Raw genomic sequence first — 24,092 nt, 5'->3', positions numbered from 1 at the left:
CCACCATTTACCTTAAATTTATGTCCCCTTGTAATGGTTTGTTCCACCCGGGGAAAAAGTCTCTGACTGTCTACTCTATCTATTCCCCTGATCATCTTATAAACCTCTATCAAGTCGCCCCTCATTCTTCTCTGTTCTAATGAGAAAAGGCCTAGCACCCTCAACCTTTCCTCGTAAGACCTACTCTCCATTCCAGGCAATATCCTGGTAAATCTCCTTTGCCAAAGCTTCCACATCCTTCCTAAAATGAGGTGACCAGAACTGCGCACACTACTCCAAATGTGGCCTTACCAAGGTTTTGTACAGCTGCATCATCACCTCACGGCTCTTAAATTCAATCCCTCTGCTAATGAACGCTCGCACACCATAGGCCTTCTTCCCAGCTCTATCCACTTGAGTGGCAACTTTCAAAGATCTATGAACATAGACCCCAAGATCTCTCTGCTCCTCTACATTGCCAAGAACCCTACTGTTAACCCTGTATTCCGCATTCATATTTGTCCTTCCATGTCCCAGGACTTCACTGCTGGAACTCCTCAGCTAGTCCTCGGTTTAACCATCTTCAGCTGCTTAGCAATGACCTTCCCTCCGTTATAAGGTGCAAGTGGGCTTGCTTGCTGATGACTGGTGAAGCAGTCCATGACAGTGCAGCGAGAACGGGACAATCACTGGGTTTGGGCTGATAAGGGGCAAGTTACAGTACACCTCACAAATGCCAGGTAATGACTATGTCCAACAAGAGAGAATCCAACCATCATCCCTTGACATTCAAAGGCATTTCCATCACTGCATTTCTCCCCATCAACATTCTGCAGATTATCATTGGCCAGAAACTGAACTGGAACAGCCATGAGGTTGCACAGTGGTTAGCACTGTTGCTTCACAGCGCCATGGTCCCAGGTTCGATTCCCGGCTTGGGTCACTATCGATGCGGAGTCTGCACGTTCTCCCTGTGTCTATGTGGGTTTCCTCCAGGTGCTCCGGTTTCCTCCCACAGTCCAAAGATGTGCAGGTTAGGTGGATTGGCCATGCTAAATTGCTCTTCCTATCTTGATTTCTGTTACTAGCCAGCTTGTACTCATTTTATCTTTTCTCCTCTTACTGCTTTTTTAGTTGTCCTCTGCTCGTTTTTAAAGGATTCCCAATTGTCTGGCTTCCCACTAATGCTCGCCACTTTGTCTGACTAATGAGTCCGTTTGTTTCCAAATGTGTATAAATCCTGTCCCTGAGCATTCTCTCCAATAATTTACCCACTACTGACGTGAGGCTCACCGGCCACTCGTTTCCTGTGGAAAAGTCCTGAAATTCCATTCCGAACAGTACGGTGGGGGTACCTCCCTTCCAATCAGCACAGTGGATGCATCTACCTCCCGACCTTCCAATCAGCACAGTGGGTGTACCTACATCCCTAACAGCACAGCGGGAGTACCTACCTCCTTAACAGCACAGCAGGTGTATCTACCCGAACAGCACAGCGGGTGCACCTACCTCCCTAACTACACAGTGGGTGCACCTACCTCCCTAACTACACAGCGGGTGCACCTACCTCCCTAACAGCACAGCGGGTGCACCTACCTCCCTAACAGCACAGCAGGTGTATCTACCCGAACAGCACAGCGGGTGCACCTACCTCCCTAACTACACAGTGGGTGCACCTACCTCCCTAACTACACAGTGGGTGTACCTACATCCCTAACTGCACAGCGGGTGTACCTACCTCCCTAACTGCACAGCGGGTGCACCTACCTCCCTAACTACACAGTGGGTGCACCTACCTCCCTAACTACACAGTGGGTGCACCTACCTCCCTAACTACACAGTGGGTGCACCTACCTCCCTAACTACACAGCGGGTGTACCTACCTCCCTAACAGCACAGTGGTTGTTCCTACACCGCAGGGACTGCGGGGTAATTGGGGATGGTCACTGTGAATAATGAAAGTTTGGCTTGTTTTCTGGCAGCGGGGTTAGTTTAGGGGGGTTGATGGGACCGGTGGGGCCGGGCCTCAGGTTACTGACCCTCGGGAACAGTCCAGCCGCAAACTCATTCCCGCATCAGCAGCTGACAAGATTATTGCCGCATCTCCGCTAATATCGTTGCACAACTGAAAATCCGCCTTTAAGAGGTGAGCCCCGCCCACATTTATGAGGTTTTCTCTGATTTGACGCGAGGGTCACAAGAGGGCGGAGCCGCTTGAAGTAAGTCCGTCCCCCGGGATCTGATTGGTTAGACATTCTGAGCCGCGCTGGTGATTGGCGGCGGGTTCTGTCACTCATAATAATCAGCCCCGCCCCCCATTGTCAGGCTGATTGTGGCGGCTTCACCGGGAGGAAAATCCACCCGGACCCCGACCCCCAAACCCCGACCCCAACCCACCCGGACCCGGCCTCCACCCCGACCCCCGACCCCCAACCCCCCACCCCGAGCCCCCACCCGGACCCCGACCCCCAACCAACCCGGACCCGGCCTCCACCCCGACCCCCGACTCCAACCCACCCGGACCCGGCTTCGCCCCGACCCCCCACCCCGAGCCCCCACCCGGACCCCGACCCCCAACCAACCCGGACCCGGCCTCCACCCCGACCCCCGACTCCAACCCACCCGGACCCGGCTTCGCCCCGACCCCCCACCCCGAGCCCCCACCCAAACCCGGCCTCCACCCGGACCCCGACCCCCAACCCCCCACCCCGACCCAAACCCACCGGGACCCCGACCCGGCCTCCACCCCGACCCCCGACCCCCAACCAACCCGGACCCGGCCTCCACCCCGACCCCAACCCACCCCGACCCGGCTTCGCCCCGACCCCCCACCCCGAGCCCCCACCCAAACCCGGCCTCCACCCGGACCCCGACCCCCAACCCCCCACCCCGACCCAAACCCGACCCAAACCCACCGGGACCCCGACCCGGCCTCCACCCCGACCCCCGACCCCCAACCAACCCGGACCCGGCCTCGCCCCCACCCACCGGGACCCGGCCTCGCCCCCACCCACCGGGACCCGGCCTCGCCCCCACCCACCGGGACCCGGCCTCGCCCCCACCCACCGGGACCCGGCCTCGCCCCCACCCACCGGGACCCGGCCTCGCCCCCACCCACCGGGACCCGGCCTCGCCCCCACCCACCGGGACCCGGCCTCGCCCCCACCCACCGGGACCCGGCCTCCACCCCCCACCCCGAGCCCCCACCCAAACCCGGCCTCCACCCGGACCCCGACCCGGCCTCGACCCACCCAGACCCGGACCCCGACCCAAACCCACCCGGACCCGGCCTCCACCCCCCACCCCGAGCCCCCACCCAAACCCGGCCTCCACCCGGACCCCGACCCGGCCTCGACCCACCCAGACCCGGACCCCGACCCAAACCCACCCGGACCCGGCCTCGCCCTCACCCCCCACCCGGACCCCGACCCCGACCCTAATCCACCCGGACCCCGACCCTAATCCACCCGGACCCCGACCCTAATCCACCCGGACCCCGACCCTAATCCACCCGGACCCCGACCCTAATCCACCCGGACCCCGACCCTAATCCACCCGGACCCCGACCCTAATCCACCCGGACCCCGACCCTAATCCACCCGGACCCCGACCCTAATCCACCCGGACCCCGACCCTAATCCACCCGGACCCCGACCCTAATCCACCCGGACCCCGACCCTAATCCACCCGGACCCCGACCCTAATCCACCCGGACCCCGACCCTAATCCACCCGGACCCCGACCCTAATCCACCCGGACCCCGACCCTAATCCACCCGGACCCCGACCCTAATCCACCCGGACCCCGACCCAAACCCACCCCGACCCCGACCCTAATCCACCCGGACCCCGACCCAAACCCACCCGGACCCGGCCTCGCCCTCACCCCCCACCCGGACCCCGACCCAAACCCACCCCGACCCCGACCCTAATCCACCCCGACCCCGACCCTAATCCACCCGGACCCCGACCCTAATCGACCCCGACCCCGACCCCGACCCAAACCCACCCCGACCCCGACCCCGACCCAAACCCACCCCGACCCCGACCCGGCCTCCACCCGGACCCAGACCCCCAACCCCAATCCACCCGACCCAAACCCACCCGGACCCACCCACCCAGACCCCGACACGGCCTCCACCCGGACCCAGACCCCCAACCCCAATCCACCCGGACCCAGACCCGGACCCCGACCCCCAACCCCAATCCACCCGGACCCAGACCCCCAACCCCAATCCACCCGGACCCAGACCCGGACCCCGACCCCCAACCCTAATCCACCCGGACCCCGACCCGGCCTCCACCCAAACCCACCCGGACCCCGACCCGGCCTCCACCCAAACCCCGACCCGGCCTCCACCCAAACCCACCCGGACCCGACCCAGACCCACCCGGACCCCGACCCAGACCCACCCGGACCCAAACCCACCCGGACCCCGACCCTAATCCACCCGGACCCCGACCCGGTCTCCACCCAAACCCACCCGGACCCCGACCCGGTCTCCACCCAAACCCACCCGGACCCGACCCAAACCCACCCGGACCCCGACCCAAACCCACACCCACCCGGACCCCGACCCAAACCCACACGGACCCCGACCCAAACCCACCCGGACCCCGACCCAAACCCACCCGGACCCCGACCCAAACCCACCCGGACCCCGACCCAAACCCACCCGGACCCCGACCCAAACCCACCCGGACCCCGACCCAAACCCACACGGACCCCGACCCAAACCCACACGGACCCCGGCCCAAACCCACCCGGACCCGACCCAAACCCACCCGGACCCCGACCCAAACCCACCCGGCCTCGACCCGGACCCCGACCCAGACCCACCCGGACCCACCCACCCAGACCCCGACCCGGCCTCCACCCGGACCCAGACCCCCAACCCCAATCCACCCGGACCCAGACCCCCAACCCCAATCCACCCGGACCCGGACCCCGACCCCCGACCCTAACCCACCCGGACCCGGCCTCGCCCCCACCCGGACCCCGACCCCAACCCACCCCGACCCCAACCCACCCGGACCCGGCCTTGACCCGGACCCCGACCCAAACCCACCCGGACCCCGACCCCGACCCAAACCTACCCGGACCCCGACCCCGACCCAAACCCACCCGGACCCCGACCCAAACCCGGCCTCCACCCGGACCCCAGCCCCGACCCGGCCTCCAGCCCACCCCCGACCCCAGTCCAGCCCCGACCCCACCCACCCAGACCTGGCCTCTGACCCGGACCCCAGCCCAACCCAAACCCACCCGGCCTCCAGCCCGACCCGACCCCACCCCAGCCCAACCCGGACCCGCCCCAGCCCGGGATACACTGTACCAGGTTACGACATTGTCCCGGGTTACAGTGTAACTTAGAACATAGAACATAGAACAGTACAGCACAGAACAGGCCCTTCAGCCCTCGATGTTGTGCCGAACAATGATCACCCTACTTAAACCCACATAACCCGTATACCCTTAACCCATTAACCTTACACTACGGGCAATTTAGCATGGCCAATCCACCTAACCCGCACATCTTTGGACTGTGGGAGGAAACCGGAGCACCCGGAGGAAACCCACGCACACACGGGGAGGACGTGCAGACTCCACACAGACAGTGACCCAGCCGGGACTCGAACCTGGGACCCTGGAGCTGTGAAGCATTGATGCTAACCACCATGCTACCGTGAGGCCCATACCGGGTTAGAGTTACACTGTCCCGGATTACACCATAACACTGTCCCGGGTTACAGTGTAACACTGTCCCGATTTACAGAGTAACATTGGCCAGGGTTACAGTGTAACACTGTCCCAGGGTACAGAGTAACATTATCCAGGGTTACAGTGTAACATTATCCCGAGTTACAGTGTAACATTATCCAGGGTTACAGTGTAACATTATCCCGAGTTACAGTGTAACATTATCCAGGGTTACAGTGTAACATTATCCCGAGTTACAGTGTAACATTATCCAGGGTTACAGTGTAACACTGTCCCAGGGTACAGAGTAACATCGTCCAGCGTTACAGTGTCCAGGATTACAGACTGCGCATGCCCAGAGTTACAGAGTAAAACTATCCCAGGATGCAGAGTAACAATGTCCAGGGTTACAGTGTAACATTGTACAGGGTTACAGAGGAACATTGTCCCGGATTACAGATTACACAGTCCCTTGCTACAGTGTAACACTGTCCATGGTTACAGAATAACATTATCCCGGGTTACAGAGTAACATTGGCTAGTGTACATATAGTAGTAACATTGTCCAGGGTTACAGTATAACATTGTCCCGGGTTACAGTGTAACACTGTCCAGAGTTACTAAATAACATTGTCCCGGGTTACAGTGTAACACTGTCCAGAGTTACTAAATAACATTGTCCCGGGTTACAGTGTAACACTGTCCAGAGTTACAGAATAACATTGTCCCGGGTTACAGTGTAACACTGTCCAGAGTTACTAAATAACATTGTCCCGGGTTACAGTGTAACACTGTCCAGAGTTACAGAATAACATTATCCCGGGTTACAGAGTAACATTGGCTAGTGTACACAGTAACATTGTCCAGGGTTACAGTGTAACATTATCCAAGGTTACAGTGTAACACTGTCCCAGGGTACAGAGTAACACTGTCCCGGGTTACAGTATAACACTGTCCAGGGTTACTAAATAACATTGTCCTGGGTTACAGTGTAACATTGTCCACAACCTGGTCTCTGTCCCGAGTTAAAGTGTAAAACTATCCCGGGTTACAGTGTAACACTGTCCAGAGTTACTGAATAATATTGTCCCGGGTTACAGTGTAACACTGTCCAGGGTTACAGTGTAACACTATCCCGGGTTACAGTGTAACACTATCCCGGGTTACAGTGTAACACTGTCCAGAGTTACTGAATAATATTGTCCCGGGTTACAGTGTAACACTGTCCAGGGTTAAAGTGTAAAACTATCCCGGGTTACAGTGTAACACTGTCCAGAGTTACTGAATAATATTGTCCCGGGTTACAGTGTAACACTGTCCAGAGTTACTGAATAATATTGTCCCGGGTTACAGTGTAACACTGTCCAGGGTTACAGTGTAACACTATCCCGGGTTACAGTGTAACACTATCCCGGGTTACAGTGTAACACTGTCCAGTGTTACTGAATAATATTGTCCCGGGTTACAGTGTAACACTGTCCAGGGTTACAGTGTAACACTATCCCGGGTTACAGTGTAACACTATCCCGGGTTACAGTGTAACACTGTCCAGTGTTACTGAATAATATTGTCCCGGGTTACAGTGTAACACTGTCCAGGGTTACAGTGTAACATTGTCCATGACCTTGCCTGTGACCGGGTGGCAGTGTAACATTGTAGGTCAGGTAAATATTGGTCCTTTGGAGGATGAGAAGGGAGATTTAATAATGGAAGATGAGGAAATGGCTGAGGAACTGAACAGGTTTTTTTGGGCCGGTCTTCACAGTGGAAGACACAAATAACATGCCAGTGACTGATAGAAATGAGGCTATGACAGGTGAGGACCTTGAGAGGATTGTTATCACTAAGGAGGTAGTGATGGGCAAGCTAATGGGGCTAAAGGTAGACAGGTCTCCTGGCCCTGATGGAATGCATCCCAGAGTGCTAAAAGAGATGGCCAGGGAAATTGCAAATGCACTAGTGATAATTTACCAAAATTCACTAGACTCTGGGGTGGTCCCGGCGGATTGGAAATTAGCAAATGTGACACCACTATTTTAAAAAGGAGGTAGGCAGAAAGCGGGTAATTATAGGCCAGTGAGCTTAACTTCGGTAGTAGATAAGATGCTGGAATCTATCATCAAGGAAGAAATAGCGAGGCATGTGGATGGAATTTGTCCCATTGGGCAGATGCGGCATGGGTTCGTAAAAGGCAGGTCATGCCTAACTAATTTAGTGGAATTTTTTGAGGACATTACCAGTGCAGTAGATAGCGGGGAGCCAATGGATGTGGTATATCTGGATTTCCAGAAAGCCTTTGACAAGGTGCCACACAAAAGGTTGCTGCGTAAGATAATGATGCATGGCATTAAGGGTAAAGTAGTAGCATGGATAGAGGATTGGTTAATTAATAGAAAGCTGTGGTGATATGATTTGCATAGCTGTCTGCCATTGGTGCAAAACACCGGCTTACCATTGGCCCTGGTCGGTCATGTGCCTCCCGACCGATTGGTTGAGACCAGTCATGTGACTGCTCTCCGATTGGTTGAGAGGCTGAGTTAACCGCGCCTCCTTACCGAAGTATAAATAGTCGAAGCGCCCGGCGGTCATCCATTTTATTGTAGACAACCGCAGGGCTAAGTTCTAGCTTATTAAAGCCTAACTTTTGTAAAGCAACTCGTCTCTCGTGCAATTGATGGCTCATCAAAAGCAAAGAGTGGGGATTAATGGGTATTTCTTTGGTTGGCAATCTGTAGCTCGTGGTGTCCCTCAGGGATCAGCGTTGGGCCCATAATTGTTCACAATTTACATAGATGATTTGGAGTTGGGGACCAAGGGCAATGTGTCCATGTTTGCAGATGACACTAAGATGAGTGGTAAAGCGAAAAGTGCAGAGGATACCGGAAGTCTGCAGAGGGATTTGGATAGGTTAAGTGAATGGGGTAGGGTCTGGCAGATGGAATACAATTTTGACAAATGTGAGGTTATCTATTTTGGTAGGAATATCAGCAAAAGGGATTATTATTTAAATGATAAAATATTTAAACATGCTGCTGTGCAGAGAGACCTGGGTGTGTTAGTGCATGAGTCACAGAAAGTTGGTTTACAGGTGCAACAGGTGATTAAGAAGGCAAATGAAATGTTGTCCTTCATTGCTAGAGGGACGGAGTTTAAGACTAGGGAGGTTATGCTGCAATTGTATAAGGTGTTAGTGAGGCCACACCTGGAGTATTGTGTTCAGTTTTGGTCTCCTTACTTGAGAAAGGACGTACTGGCACTGGAGGGTGTGCAGAGGAGATTCACTAGGTTAATACCAGAGTTGAAGGGGTTGGATTATGAGGAGAGGTTGAGTAGACTGGGACTGTACTCGTTGGAATTTAGAAGGATGAGGGGTGATCTTATAGAAACAGATAAAATTATGAAGGGAATAGATAGGATAGATGCGGGCAGGTTGTTTCCACTGGCGGGTGAAAGCAGAACTAGGGGGCATAGCCTCAAAATAAGGGGAGGTGAGTTTTGGAGGAACTTCTTCACCCAAAGGGTTGTGAATCTATGGAATTCCTTGCCCAGTGAAGCAGTTGAGGCTCCTTCATTAAATGTTTTTAAGGTAAAGATAGATAGTTTTTTGAAGAATAAAGGGATTAAGGGTTATGTTGTTCGGGCCGGAAAGTGGAGCTGAGTCCACAAAAGATCAGCCATGATCTCATTGAATGGCGGAGCAGGCTCGAGGGGCCATATGGCCTACTCCTGCTCCTAGTTCTTATGTTCTTATGTCCCGGGTTACAGTGTAATATCGTTGAGGGTTGCAGTGTAACAATGTCCCGGGCTCTAGTGTAACATTGTCCAGGACCAGCCTCTGACCCAGTTACAGTGTAACACTATTCGGGTTACAGTGTAACAGTATCCCAGGTTACAGAGTAACAGTATCCCGGGTTACAGGGTAACATTGTCCCGGTTTATAATGTAACATTGCCCAGGGTTACAGAATAACACTGTCCCGGGGTACAGTGTAACATTGTCCTGGACCTGGTCTCTGTCTCGAGTGACAGTGGAACAGTGCCCCAGGTTTCAGTGTAGCATTGTCCCGGGTTACAGTGTAACAGTGTCCCAGGTTACAATGTAACATTGTCCCGGTTACAATGTAACATTGTCCTGGGTGACTGTGCAACATTATCCAGGGTTATAGTGTAACATTGTCTCGGGTTACAGTGTAACATTGCCCAGGATCTTGCCTGTGACCTGGGTTACTGTGTAACACTGTCCCGGGGTACAGTGCACTTGTGGTGAATGTGATTCACACCGGATTATAATCTGTATATACATGTCTATATTGTAAGTGCAGTTGCACTACCTATCCTCCAGGGGCAGTAGCTCTGGGAATGATCGAGTTGTACGGGGCTTCTCCCTTGGCTCTGCCCAGGACTCCTCCCCCGGAAGCTGCTGTATAAAGATCAGTGCCACATGGTCAGCCGGCCAGTTCACCGAAAGTTCAATGGCTAATAGGCTGGCTCTGTTGTGAGTATATTAAAACTGCAATTCTAATCCTACAAACACGTGTCCGTAGAAATGTTGGTTCCAACAATTTAATATACTCAGGAAACAGTCGAAGAAATCATGGAAGCAGCCCTCAAGCCCGGACGCCTAGAACTCGACCCACAGGATGCAGAGGCTAAGGACATTTTTTCCCACTGGCTGAGATGTTTTAAAGCCTACCTGGCAGAAGCCAGCACCGCCGGAACAACGGAGGAACAAAAACTCAGCCTACTGCATGCGAGGGTAAGCCACAGAATCTCCACACAGCTGAATCCGGCCGGTTCTTACACCGCAGCCCTGGCGATATTGGACAAAATGTACGTTAGGCCCATTAACGAGGTTTATGCACGCCACGTGTTTACGACTCGCTGTCAGCAGCCTACAGAAACGCTAACCGAGTTTGTAAGGGAATTGAACAATCTTTCCAATGACTGTAATTATCAAGCCGTTACCGCGGCTGAACATAGGGAGCTTGCCCGGGGCGCCATGTGCTAGGGGGCGCCAGACTCGGGTCCCGCGCATGCGCAGTTGGGCCGGCGCCAACCAGCGCATGCGCGGTGGCCGCCCTCCCCCAGGGCGCCCCCCCCCGGTCCGCCCCCCCGCTCGGTCCGCCCCCCTCAGACCCCCCGCCCCCCCTCGGGTCCGCCCCCTGCCCCCCCTCGGGTCCGCCCCCCCGCCCCCCCTCGGGTCCGCCCCTCCCCGCCCCCCCTCGGGTCCGCCCCTCCCCGCCCCCGCCCCCTCGGCTCCGCCCCGCCCCCCCCCCCTTGGCCCCCCCTCGGCCCCGCCCCCTCGGGCCCAGGGCGCCGAAGTTCAGCTTGCCCGGGGCGCCAGCAACCCTAGGGCCGGCGCTGCCGCAGGCCCCGAAAAGCTGCAGCCTGTATGCCGACTCCGTCCCCACCCGACATGTGCGACTCATGGGGGCGGCCATCTTGGCAATCCTCCTCCATGTGGCCGGCCATGTGCGACTCATGGGGGCGGCCATCTTGGCAATCCTCCTCCATGCGGCCGGCCATGTGCGACTCATGGGGGCGGCCATCTTGGCAATCCTCCTCCATGCGGCCGGCCATGTGCGACTCATGGGGGCGGCCATCTTGGGATTCATCCCCTTTAAACTCTGAAACTCACCTCGACGACTACGTACTCAGAGGGCAGTCATCACGGGGCCACTCCAGCACAGCTGATCGAGCCGCCGACTACCTGCAACTCAGCGCAGTCACCCTGGATCAATCCCGCCCCAAGCACCTACGAAGTTCGATGGCAGAGGTCCAGATCAACGGGTACAGCACGCCATGCCTCTTTGACTCCGGGAGCACCGAGAGCTTTATACATCCAGAGCTGGTAAGACGCTGTTCGCTTTCTATTTTTCCGGTGCGCCAAACTATCGCCCTCGCTTCGGGCTCCCACTCAGTCCAAATCCAAGGACGCACCGTCGCTACGCTCACAATTCGAGGCGCTAGTTATTCTAAATTTAAACTTTATGTCCTGCCCGACCTCTGCGCGCCACTCTTATTAGGCCTGGATTTCCAGTGCAACCTCAAGAGCCTCACCCTCAGCTTCGGCAGGCCCCTGCCCCCATTCACTATCTGCAGCCTAACCACGCTGCGCATCTCCCCCCCTCCTCTCTTCGCCAATCTCCCTCCAGATTGCAAGCCAGTAGCTACTCGCAGCAGGCGGTACAGCCTACAGGATAGGGTCTTTATCTGATCGGAGGTCCGACGGCTGCTCAGTGAGGGGATCATAGGGGCCAGTAATAGTCCCTGGAGAGCTCAGGTGGTGGTCGTCAAGACCGGGGAAAGATTTTGCACGGTCGTCGACTATAGCCAGACCATAAATAGCTTTACGCTCCTAGACGCGTGTCACCTCCCCAGAATTGCAGACATGGTTAATCAGATCGCCCAATATCGGCTATTTTCCACAGTGGATCTGAAGTCTGCATACCACCAGCTCCCAATCCGCCCGGAGGACCGCCACTACACGGCATTCGAGGCCGATGGCCACCTCTTCCATTTCCTCCAGGTCCCTTTCGGCGTCACTAACGGGGTTTCGGTGTTCCAATGAGCAATGGACCGAATGGTAGACCAGTACGGGCTGCGGGCCACGTTTCCGTATCTGAACAATGTTGCCATCTGCGGCTATGACCAGCAGGACCACGACGCCAACCTCCACCGTTTTCTCCAGATGGCACAGAAATTAAATCTCACCTACAACAAGGAGAAATGCGTTTTCCGCACAAACAGACTGGCCATCCTCGGCTACGTCGTGGAGAACGGAGTCCTGGGCCCAGACCCGGACCGCACCGAACTCCCCCTCCCTCATTGCCCCAAGGCCCTCAAACGGTGCTTGGGGTTCTTCTCCCCGTACCCTATCCGCTTCAGAACTCCGACACTCCTCAGTCGAGAAGGAAGCACAAGCCATCGTGGAGGCTGTTCGTCACTGGAGGCACTACCTCGCAGGTAGGAGGTTCACCCTCATCACCGACCAACGATCGGTTGCCTTTATGTTTGACAACTCGCAAAGGGGCAAAATAAAAAATGATAAAATCCTTCGGTGGAGGATCGAACTCTCCACCTATAGTTACGATATTAAATATCGACCGGGGAAGCTCAACGAGCCCTCGGATGCCCTATCCCGCGGGACATGCACCAGCGCGCAGATCAGCCATCTGAAAGCCATCCACGATGAGCTCTGCCACCCGGGGGTCACCCGGCTCGCCCACTACATCAGAGCCCGAAACCTGCCTTTCTCCAACGAGGAGGTAAAAGTGGTCACCAGGGACTGCCCGATCTGTGCAGAGTGCAAACCGCACCTCTATAGACCAGACAGGGCCCACCTGGACAAGGCTTCTAGGCCCTTTGAATGCTTTGCGATCGATTTCAAAGGGCCACTCCCCTCCACTAACAAGAACATTTATTTCCTCAACATCATCGATGAGCTCTCCCGATTCCCTTTTGCCATTCCATGCCCTGATATGACCTCCCACACAGTCATTAGGGCCCTGCATAGTGTCTTCACCCTGTTTAGTTTCCCCAGCTACGTGCACAGCGACCGGGGTTCGTCCTTTATGAGTGACGAGCTGCATCAGTACCTGCCCGACAAGGGCATCGCCTCGAGCAGGACTACCAGCTACAACCCCAGGGGGAACGGGCAGGTGGAGAGGGAGAACGCGACGGTCTGGAAGACCGTCCTACTGACCCTCCGGTCCAGGAATCTCCAAGTCTCCCAATGGCAAGAAGTCCTCCCAGACGCGCTCCACGCAATCAGATCCCTCCTCTGTACAGCTACAAATCAAACCCCTCACGAGCGACTCTTCATTTTTTCTAGGGGCACTACCACGGGAGTCTCACTTCCGGCGTGGCTGAGGACACCAGGCCCGGTCCTCCTGAGGAAGCACGTCAGGGGGCACAAAACCGACCCGCTTGTTGAAAAGGTGCACCTCCTCCATCCCAACCCCCAGTACGCATTCGTGGAGTTCCCGGACGGTCGCCAGGACACAGTATCCCTTCGGGACCTGGCACCTGCTGGATCCAGCCCCCCCCCTACCCCTGCTGAGGAACCCCTTACCCCGTTCCCTGTGCTGCCGCCCCCTCGTGCCCCCGATTCCGCAAGCTCACCCCACCGGTTCCACGCGCCAGAACCAGCCCGCCCCCAGCGCCCCCAGTCTCCGGTCGAGCCAGAGGTGTATAAAGTTCGGACGAGACCCGCCCCGGAGTCTGCCATCGTACCCCAGCTCTCAACACCCACACAGCCACCGCAAGAGGCTGCAACCCCGGTGCTCCGCAGATCGAAAAGAACAATTCATCCAGCGGACAGACTAACTCTGTGAGCCACCACCCCCGCTGGACTCGATTTTTTTCACAGGGGGTGAATGTGGTGAATGTGATTCACACCGGATTCTAATCTCTATATACATGTGTCTATATTGTAAGTGCAGTTGCACTACCTGTCCTCCAGGGGGAGTAGCTCTGGGAATGCTCGAGTTGTAGGCTTCTCCCTTGGCTCTGCCCAGGACTCCTCCCCCGGAAGCTGCTGTATAAAGATCAGTGCCACATGGTCAGCCGGCCAGTTCACCGAAAGTTCAATGGCTAATAGGCTGGCTCTGTTGTGAGTATATTAAAACTGCTATTCTAATCCTACAAGCACGTGTCCGTAGAATTGTTGGTTCCAACAGCACTATTGCCCAGTACCTTGCCTGTGACCCAGGTTACAGTATAACATTGTCCCGGGTTACAGTGTAACACCATCCAGGGGTACTGTGTAACATTGTCCAGGACTTGGTGTCTATCCTGAGTGACAGTGTAACAGTGGCCAGGGTTACAATACAACATTGTGCCACGTTACAGTGAAACATTGTCCAGGGTTACAGTGTAACATTATCCCGGGTTACAGTGTAACACCATCCAGGGGTACTGTGTAACACTGTCCAGGACCTGGCACCTCTCCTGGGGTATAATCTTGCCTTAGGCCTGACATCACACTGTGTAGGTGCGACCCCTCTTAATGAAATTTGACTCAGATCCTCTTCAATTCTATCCCATTGTAATTCTGATGCATTTTGATGACTTTTTCCAGTGGTCCGGTGATGTCCAGTCCTGGGAGAAGGCCCAGCGGTCAGCTGGATGACTCAGTGACAGTGCCCCGTAACGATATCATCCTGATTGAGGTGGCCTGGGAAGTGACCAACAAAGGTAAGGAAATGTCCAGCTGTGTGTCAGAAACAGTCTCACTGCTCTGGCAGTCTCACAGACAGTTTTACTGTCTCTGGATATTTTCTTTCAATAGTTGGAGGTATCTACACTGTGATTCAAACCAAGGCAAAGATAACAATTGACGAATGGGGCGAGAATTACGTGATGATGGGGCCCTATTTTGAGCATAACGTGAGATCACAGGTAGAGCTGGTCGAGCCACAGAATGCAGCTATCAAACGGACCATTGATTCAATGAACTCGAAAGGCTGCAAGGTATGACACTGACAGCTGTGAAACTGACTCACATAAAACTGTGAAACTAACTCACATCAAGCTTAATCCATGAGATATTGAGGTTGATAACTTCAACAATACTAACGTAAAAAATATATACAAAAGAAATGATTCACTATTCAACATATAGTAGAAATAGGGGCAGGGGTGTAGTCTGGAGACCCCTGGATGTCAATAAGTTACAGGGTAAAATAGACAAAGCGAGGTTGGGGGGGGGGGGGGAGGGTGAAATCAAAAAGAAAATTCGGAAAGCAAAGAGGGGGTTTAAAACAATAGCAGGAAGCCCAATCAGGGAGAATCCAGCAGCACTTTATCAATCTGTTAAGATAGAGGGTAACTGTGGTGCACCCTGGGGACCAGGAGGAAGGAATTGGCAGGCTCCTGCTTAGGAGGGCAGGGGAGAGCTTTAGGTACCTGGGGGTGCAGGTGGCCAGGGACTGGGGGACTCTTCACAAGCATAACTTCACTCGGCTTGTGGATCAGATGGAGGAGGAGTTCAAGAGGTGGGACATGCTGCCATTGTCGTTGGCGGGGAGGGTGCAGTCCGTCAAAATGACGGTGCTTCCGAGGTTCTTGTTCCTCTTTCAGTGCGTGCCCATCTTCATCCCCAGGGCCTTCTTTAGGAGGGCGACTAGCAGTATTTTGAGCTTTGTGTGGGCACATGGGACTCCGAGAGTGAAGAGGGTTTTCCTGGAGCGAGGGAGGGATAGAGGTGGGCTGGCGCTGCCCAACCTATTGGGGTACTATTGGGCAGCCAATGTGTCAATGGTGCGTAAATGGGTGATGGAGGGGGGGGGGGGGGCGTGGAAAAGAATGGAGATGGCGTCTTGTCGAGGTACGAGCCTGGGTGCCTTGGTAACGGCACCGTTGCCGCTCTCTCCTAAGAGGTATACCACAAGCCTGGTGGTGGCGGCGACCCTAAGAATCTGGGGACAGTGGAGACGGCATAGGGGGGAAACAGGGGGCTCGATGGAGGCTCCACTGGGTGGCAATCATCGGTTCATCCCAGGGAACAGGGATGGGGGATTTAGGGGGTGGCAAAGGGTGGGCATCAGTAAATTGAGGGACCTGTTTATTGGCGGGAGGTTTGCGGGCCTGGGGGAACTGGAAGATAAATTTGGGCTCCCCCAAGGGAACATGTTCAGATACTTGCAGGTAAAGGCGTTTGCTAGGCGACAGGTAGAGGAGTTCCCTTTGCTGCCCTTGCGGGGGGCGATGGACAGAGTGCTTTCGGGGGTGTGGGTCGGAGAGGGGAAGGTGTCTGACATTTGTAAGGTAATGCAGGAGGTGGAGGAGTCGTCAGTGGAGGAGCTGAAGGCTAAATGGGAGGGGGAACTAGGGGAGCAGATAGAGGATGGGACTTGGGCGGATGCCTTGGAGAGAGTCAACTCTTCCTCCTCATGTGCGAGGCTTAGCCTCATCCAATTTAAGGTGCTGCACCAGGCCCACATGTCCGGGACTAGGATGAGTAGTTTCTTTGGGGGTGAGGACAGGTGCACCAGGTGTTCGGGGAGTCCAGCGAATCATGCCCATATGTTCTGGGCATGCCCGGCACTGGATTGCCCGTGCCAATCGGTGCCATGGTTTTAAAAATCGAGAGTTTACGGCCGTTTTTACGAACGGCCAGACCAGGTGTGTTTGCCGTTCGTAAAAACAGCCGTAAAGGGCTGGGAACTCGGCCCATCTATCAGCTGAGAATCGCTGCCGGCCGTAAAAAAACGGCGGCAGCGATTCGTATCGGGAGTCGGGCGTGGGGGGGGGGGGGGGGGGGGGGGGGGAGAATAGCGGGAGGGCGTTTTTTTACGGCCGGCAGCGATTCTCAGCTGTTCGATGGGCCGAGTTCCCAGCCCTTTACGGCTGTTTTTACGAACGGCAAACACACCTGGTCTGGCCGTTCGTAAAAACGGCCGTAAACTCTCGATTTTTAAAACCATGGCACTAAATGGATCTACTATTTCGAGGCCACTTCCTCAGTACTCACTTCCTTAAAGGCATCATGGTGGCAGTGGGGTAGCCCAGCTGCCTCACGGTGCTGAGGTCCCAGGTTCGATCCCGGCTCTGGGTCACTGTGGAGTTTGCACATTACATGTCTTTCACCCCCACAACCCAAAGATGTGCAGGGTGGGTGGATTGACCAGGCTAAATTGCCCCTTAATTGGGAAAAATGAATTGGGTACTCTAAATTTATGTTTTAAAAAAGCAGAATAAAAAGCTATTGGATAAACACGTTCACATTGAAGGATATGGGACAAGTGTTGGGAAGTGGGATTAGCGCGAGATTAGGGGTAGATCTGGTGCAGATCTGATGGGCCAAAGGGCCCTTTCTTCACTGTACATCTATACAACTCTATGGCTCTATGATTCCCCTCCTGACTGTCCTTGATGAATCCTTGCCCCTCCAAGTGGAAATTAATTCTGTCCCTCACGATGTTTTTCTTTATCCGGGGTATTGAATATAAGAGCAGGGAGGTCATGCTGGAACTTATAAATCATTAGTTAAGTAACAACTTGAGTACTGTGCACAGTTCTGGTCACCTCATTACAGATAGGAAGTAATAAAAACAAAATAGTGGACAATCAGCAGGTCTGACAGCGTCTGGAGAGAGAGAAGGGGGCTGACGTTTTGAATCTGGATGGAGTGGTGAGGCTGGATAGAGGGAGATTTATACTGTAGTGGGGGAGGCATGGAGTGGTGAGGCTGGATAGAGGGAGATTTATACTCTAGTGGGGGAGGCATGGAGTGGTGAGGCTGGATAGAGGGAGATTTATACTCTAGTGGGGGAGGCATGGAGTGGTGAGGCTGGATAGAGGGAGATTTATACTGTAGTGGGGGAGGCATGGAGTGGTGAGGCTGGATAGAGGGAGATTTATACTCTAGTGGGGGAGGCATGGAGTGGTGAGGCTGGATAGAGGGAGATTTATACTGTAGTGGGGGAGGCATGGAGTGGTGAGGCTGGATAGAGGGAGATTTATACTCTAGTGGGGGAGGCATGGAGTGGTGAGGCTGGATAGAGGGAGATTGAGGTTGAGGACCGAAAGACAAAAGGAATGTGAAAGGGGGTGATCGAGGCTAAGAAAGGAGGTAATAGTGGTACATCCAGAGATTAGAATGTGTTACTGTCACAACAAAGACAACTAGGAACAGTTGTCCCAAGTGGAGTGGGCGGAGGGGGACAATGGTGAGGGAAAAACCCGATCAATGGAAGAAATGAAAATAAATTGATAGAATTAAAAATGGGGTGAAGGTGGAGGAGGGAGTTCACAGTCTGAAGTTGCTGAACTCGATGTTAAGTCCGGAAGGCTGTAACATGCCTAATGGGAAGATGAGGTGCTGTTCCTCCAGTTTGTGCTGGGCTTCACTGGAACATTACAGCTGGCCAAGGATGGACATCTGGATGTGAGGGCCGGACGGTCCGGGCAGCAACAGGAAGGTCTGGGTCCTGCTTGTTGATGGACTGAAGGTGTTCTGCAAAACGGTCACCCAGTCTGCGTTTAATCTCTCCAATTTAGTCACATGTAGGCCGGACCAGGTCTGGGCGGCAGATTTCCTTCCCTAAAGGATATTAGTGAACTAGAAAGGGTTTAACAACAATCGACAACAAGACACAGGAAAGATGGGTGGAAGAGCTAGGGTTGGTGATGAGACCATCAATTCACGCGACACGTGGTTAGAAGTGAACAGTGGTTTTAATCGTCTTACAACAGAGCCTGCCTGTGACACGATGAACTCCAGATGAACTGGCAGGCAGGCTCTCAGCATCAACCTTTATACTTCCGGTTAGGGGGGAGGAGCCATGGGTGGAGCCCAGTACAAACTCCCGTACACTCCCAGTGCATCTCCCCCTAGTGGCAGAGCAGCGCAACTGCTTGTAAACCGAGTTTACAGAGACCTAGTAATACAGTGTGAATTACGCTACTGTGATCCACCACAGTTGGTAATAGGGTGGAGACTCTGGAGCGAAGCACTGAGCAGGGTCAACTCCACCTCCTCGTGCTCTGGGCGAAGCCTCATGCAGCTGAAAGTGGTGCACAGAGCATCTGAACACGAATGAGCAGGTTCTTCCCGGAAGTGGAGGACAAGTGTGAGTGGTGCCAGGGATGAATGGCCAACCACACCCACATGTTCTGGTATGTCCCAGACTTGTCGGGTTTTGGACAGCGATCACATTTATCCTCTCCGAATGTACAGAGTGTAAAATGTAAAAATTTCAATAAAAATATTTTAAAAAAGTATTTACATCCTGGACTAGGATTTACAATCTTCTGGGCTCAGGAGCTGGTGTGACCCAATGGCTGAAATTCGCACAGGGAGGGAGCTGCTTGATCTTCGCAGTCCCACAATAATCAGATCTGTTTTACAATTTGCCTTTTTCCCTGCCTCTCCAGGTTTATTTTGGCCGATGGCTGATTGAGGGCAATCCGTGTGTAATCCTGTTCGATGTGGGAGCCACGGCTTGGAGCCTAGATCGCTGGAAAGCAGAATTGTGGGATTGTTGCTCCATTGGGATTCCCTGGTACGATCGAGAAGCAAATGATGCTGTTCTCTTTGGTTTTCTCATCAGCTGGTTCCTGGAAGAGGTCAGTGAAATCCACGTGGGATTATTTATCTAGATCCTAACCGCATGCTACTAAAACAGAAGGATAAATTGAGATGACATACTGGTCAGTTATTTTTTTTTAAATTTTAGAGTACCCAATTATTTTTTTCAAATTAAGGGGCAATTTAGCGTGATTAATCCACCTACTCTGTACATTTTTGGGTTGTGGGGGTGAAACCCACGCAGACACGGGGAGAATGTGCAAACTCCACACGGACAGTGACCCAGATACTGATCAGTTATAATCGAATTGAATGATTGGGGCAGGATTGAGAGGCTGAATAACCCACTCTGTTCCAATACTGCATTCCAGGATTCTGGTGAACATTGGCAATGATTATTGCTATTGCTTGCTTGCATTCCAGATAAGAAATCAGAGCTGCAGGGTCTGTATATGGAGGTGCCCAATGATGATGAATCCAGGTCAAATATCATCGAGCTTATGTATTAGGACCTGCAATACAGGACTGTATTGAAAAGAAATCCCTATATTTTACAGGAATGGATGAACAGTTGCAAAAATAAATGAAGGGTTCAGGGAAAGAGTAGGAAATAGGAAGAGTTGATCATTTAGATATTGAATTCAGTGTGAGCTCAAACTGACTCCAGCAAGTCTGCTTTCTCTGATTCTATTTACTGTTTTGGAAATAATTCTGGGATGTTTATGAAGCACACAATCCCAAATATGAATAAATGATCCCTTTTACCTGCTTAGTGCTGACACAGTAAAACATAATGCATGAGATTAAATATTTGGAGAGCTGTTTTTTTCCCCGTGCCTGATTAATCTGGTTTCTTTGCTGTTTAGTTTGTTTCTCAATGTGGGGAGAACTGTCCGTTTATCATCACCCACTTCCATGAATGGCTGTCTGGTGTTGGTCTGATCATGTGTCGAACCCGCAAGATTCCTGTCGCCACGATCTTTACCACACATGCAACCTTACTGGGGCGCTACCTCTGTGCTGGAAACGTCGACTTCTACAACAACCTTGCCCATGTGCGTAACTAGTTCAGTAAGTTAGGGATATTTCCAAACTTTTAAAATATCCTCATACAATGCTTCATCAGTTAAAGGTACAAATATATATCTTCAATATATCTGCTGCAGCAGAGGACGAGGTCACTCAGAACTTTGTTGTCTGTGCTGAACTTTGGAGGACAGAGTTTTAGAATTTCAAGTTTCCACCTTTTGTTCATGCACTTCTGCATTCTGTAAGTAATTATTGAGACTGTTGTAGGTGTTGGTCACAGTTTGGTTGGTCTGAAGATATTGGTTAACTGTAAGTCTGTTTTGATTCTTAGAAGTATTTATGAATGTACAGTCAGGTGTATAAGCTAGGTTATCTCCGTGCTTGCTGATACATAGAACTCTGTTCAGCAGCCCACTGACCCTGGATATCTGCTCTTTTACTTCAATGTATGGGTACTATTGTCCACAGTGCCACATGAGCCCTTTATGTGCCAGACCCTTATACTACACCTCCACCCCCCAAGTCCTTACCCAATGTTTTTTTTTTCTTTTTAAAAAATTTAGAGTGCCCAATTATTTTTTTCCAATTAAGGGGCAATTTAGCGCGGCCAATACACCTACCCTGCACATCTTTGGGTTGTGGGGGTGAAACCCACGCAGACACGGGGAGAATGTGCAAACTCCACACGGACAGTGACCTGGGACCCAACCCGGTTCCTCAGTGCTGTGAGGCAACAGTGCTAACCACTGTGTCGCCCCCCTATGTATTTTAATTGATAATGGTTTACGTTATGTTTCACATTGTCATTACCATCATACATTTTACATTGTCATTCCTACATTATCATTACCCCATTTTCCCCTTCAAGTTGTTGAATTCAAAGGTTTAGGTGGTCTGGAGGCCTGTAAACCCTTTCATATCTCTTACACTCCTGTTGGAGGAGGAGGCTCTGTCGCTGCTTTATTTTCTGTAGGTTTGGAGGTTGTTCTGGTATCTGGGTATGTTTTCATCCTTTTCTTCCATTTCTTCCATTCTTTCATGTTGTACTGCACTTGGTTGGTGTGGCTGTTGTACTGGTTGGTGGTAGCTATGCTAGCTCCTTTCTTGAGGAGTGGACGACCATTCTGGTCATCTTGTCTTTCTCATCATCTACTTGTCGGGGCTGTTTAGTACAGGGCTAATTTGCTGGCTTTGAAAGCAGGCCAGAGCACGGTTCGATTCCCGTAACAGCCTCCCCGAACAGGCGCCGGAATGTGGCGACTAGGGGCTTTTCACAGTAACTTCATTTGAAGCCTACTCGTGACAATAAGCGATTTTGATTTTGATTTTCATTTCTTTTGCTTCTTCTGTTGTCGTTTGGGTCATCTTTGATGTAAGTGGAAGTTATGTTTCAAAATCGCTTCCCTTGTTTCCACAAGTTTCACAATTCTACCCAAACCTTTGGAGTATTTTTTTTTTGAGCTTATGAATCTTTATTCAGCTCTGCAGTTGCTGTCTGCTGAGAGGCAATGTCGTTCGGAGATATCGGCGAACTCTTATAGACATTTGACAAAGTAACCTGGGCAGGAAGCCCTGTTTGGAAACTTTCTTCCATTGTCACTGACTGCTCCTCGGACACTTTCAATTCACTTGTTAGATTGTCAGTCTGCTTGTAGAATTTATTTTACTTTCTTTCAAAATCTGCATTTTCTCTTTGATATTTACATCTCAACCTTCATGCTGTTGAGAATGGAATGAAATTCAAGAAGTTAATGAGTTTTGGTTGTTAATTCTGCTTCGAAGCAATCGTTCTGATGCATTGGCAATTCTTTCTCTTGTTCTTGCCCAATGCTTGTTAGCAACTTCTGATGCTTAAGTTTTAATTGAAGATCTCTGTTTGTTTAATGTGTTCCCGCAAGTTCATCACCTGACTGTTTTCGGTCCTCTTTCTTTTTTTAAAAAATATTTTATTGAAGCATTTGTAATTTTCACAATTTAACATATTGACATTTCGGAAACAGCCGCGCGTATCGATGCACAAAATACCCCCTAAAATAACCATGTACCCCACTTCTCCTGCCCTATCCCCAATTACCCGTATACTAAATTCCCTGTCCTTATTTAACATTACCATACCTCCTATTTTCCTCGCCCCCCCCCCTTTTTCCCTTTCCCCCCTTACTGCTGATGTTCAGTTTTTGTTAAAGAAATCGATGAACGGACGCCAACTCCAGGTGAATCCCTGTATTGATCCTTTTACAGCGAACTTGATTTTCTCCAGACTGAGAAACGCTACCATATCGCTGACCCACAGGCCTGATTCCGGGGGCTCTGAGTCCCTCCATCTCAGCAAGATCCGTCTCCGGGCCACCAGGGAGGAGAAGGTCAGGATATCGGCCTCCTTCCCCCCCCTTTGCCCCCGGATCTTCCGACACCCCAAATATTGCCAATTCTGGACTCGGAGTTACCCTACCTTCCAGGACATCCAATATAACATCTGTAAATCCCTGCCAGAATTCCCTCCGTTTCGGACATGCCCAAAATATATGAACATGGTTGGCCCGGCTGCCCCCACACCGCCCACATCTGTCCTCCACCTCCTCGAAGAACCTACTCATCCGGGCTACCGTCTTGTGGACTACCTTGAACTGAATCAAGCTGAGTCTAGCACTGGACGAGGATGCATTTATCCTTTTCAAGACTTTTTCCCACAGTTCAGTTTCCAGCTCCCCTCCCAACTCCTCTTCCCACTTCCTCTTCACCTCTCTGATCGGGGTCCCTTCCCACTCAATATTCCCTGTATATGTCCGAACCTTTCCCTCCAACCCCTGTTTCTGACAGCACTTTATCCTGTAGTCCCCTCAGGGGGATGCGAGGGAAGCTTGGGACCTGTCTCCGTACAAAGTCCCGCACTTGAAGATACCAAAACCCGTTCGCACCCGGCAAATCAAACTCCTCTTCTAATGTCTCCAAGTAAGAAGTCTTCTTACTGTGCTCACCCCGGTCCAACACCGGCATCTCCACATCATGTCTCCAAGGTCGGGAAGCTCTCCTGGATGAATAGATCCCCAAACCTCTCAATCCCTGCCCGCTGCCAGACCATAAAGCCCCCATCCATCCCGCCCCCGGGACAAACCGGTGATTGTCACAGATCGGTGACCACACTGACGCCCCCTTCAGTCTCATTTGCTGCCTCCATTGCCCCCACACCCTCAGGGCTGCCACCACCACCGGACTTGTGGAGTACCGAGCCAGCGAGAACGGCAGGGGCGCCGTCAGTAAAGCCTCCAGACTCGTGCCTTTGCAGGATGCTGCCTCCATCCGCTCCCAGACCGACCCCTCCCCACTACCCACTTCCTGACCATCGATAT

The 24,092-nt window shown here is 52.8% G+C and overlaps 1 protein-coding gene across 4 annotated transcripts in view; it reads left to right on the top strand.

Annotated features, from left to right (window-relative positions):
• Positions 1 to 2,113: 2,113 nt before the first annotated feature.
• LOC119956543 (glycogen [starch] synthase, muscle-like) overlaps positions 2,114 to 24,092 on the top strand; it is a 67,614-nt gene continuing 45,635 nt past the window's right edge. For 2 of the 4 annotated variants that reach the window (XM_038783841.1, XM_038783837.1), the window contains exons 1-5: positions 5,633 to 5,665; positions 14,761 to 14,876; positions 14,971 to 15,152; positions 19,560 to 19,751; positions 20,580 to 20,768. In XM_038783841.1, the coding sequence (XP_038639769.1) occupies positions 5,646 to 5,665; positions 14,761 to 14,876; positions 14,971 to 15,152; positions 19,560 to 19,751; positions 20,580 to 20,768 (699 nt within the window). In that variant the 5' untranslated portion in view covers positions 5,633 to 5,645. Of the gene's footprint in view, positions 2,199 to 5,632; positions 5,666 to 10,392; positions 10,435 to 14,760; positions 14,877 to 14,970; positions 15,153 to 19,559; positions 19,752 to 20,579; positions 20,769 to 24,092 lie in introns of those variants that run through there. The other 2 variants (XM_038783839.1, XM_038783838.1) reach the window with 2 other exon arrangements.

The sequence above is a fragment of the Scyliorhinus canicula genome, chromosome 23 (assembly GCF_902713615.1).
Source record: "Scyliorhinus canicula chromosome 23, sScyCan1.1, whole genome shotgun sequence".
NCBI lineage: Eukaryota > Metazoa > Chordata > Chondrichthyes > Carcharhiniformes > Scyliorhinidae > Scyliorhinus > Scyliorhinus canicula.
Note: the sequence above shows the minus strand (reverse complement) of the source record. Positions and strands in the feature narration are given on the sequence as shown.